The sequence below is a fragment of the Cariama cristata genome, unplaced genomic scaffold (assembly GCF_000690535.1).
Source record: "Cariama cristata isolate BGI_N322 unplaced genomic scaffold, ASM69053v1 scaffold22221, whole genome shotgun sequence".
NCBI classification, from domain to species: Eukaryota; Metazoa; Chordata; class Aves; order Cariamiformes; family Cariamidae; genus Cariama; species Cariama cristata.
In genome coordinates, this window is record NW_009601280.1 from 6,074 (window position 1) to 6,292 (window position 219).

General features: G+C 61.6%; 1 protein-coding gene across 1 annotated transcript in view; it reads right to left on the bottom strand.

The window, feature by feature from the left end:
• LOC104169479 (glutathione peroxidase 3-like) overlaps nucleotides 1-219 on the bottom strand; it is a gene marked incomplete at its 5' end in the record, with an annotated part of 1,502 nt that overhangs the window by 946 nt on the left and 337 nt on the right. Inside the window, 1 exon segment of the mRNA XM_009710404.1 lies at nucleotides 60-177. Within this exon segment, the coding sequence (XP_009708706.1) occupies nucleotides 60-177 (118 nt within the window).

Below are 219 nucleotides of genomic sequence, written 5' to 3' on the forward strand. Positions count from 1 at the left end.
GGCCCCCAGCCCAGCTTGGGGGGGAACAGGTGCCCCCCAGCCCCCACCACAGTACTTACTTCAGCGCAGGGAGGATCTCGGAGTTCTGGCCAGGTTCCTGCTTCCCAAATTGGTTGGAGGGGAAGCCCAGGACAACGAGCCCATAGGGCCCCAGCTCATTTTGTAGTGCATTCAGTTCTGCATGCAAGCAGAGGCAGGGATGGGTTAGGAGGGGACCGG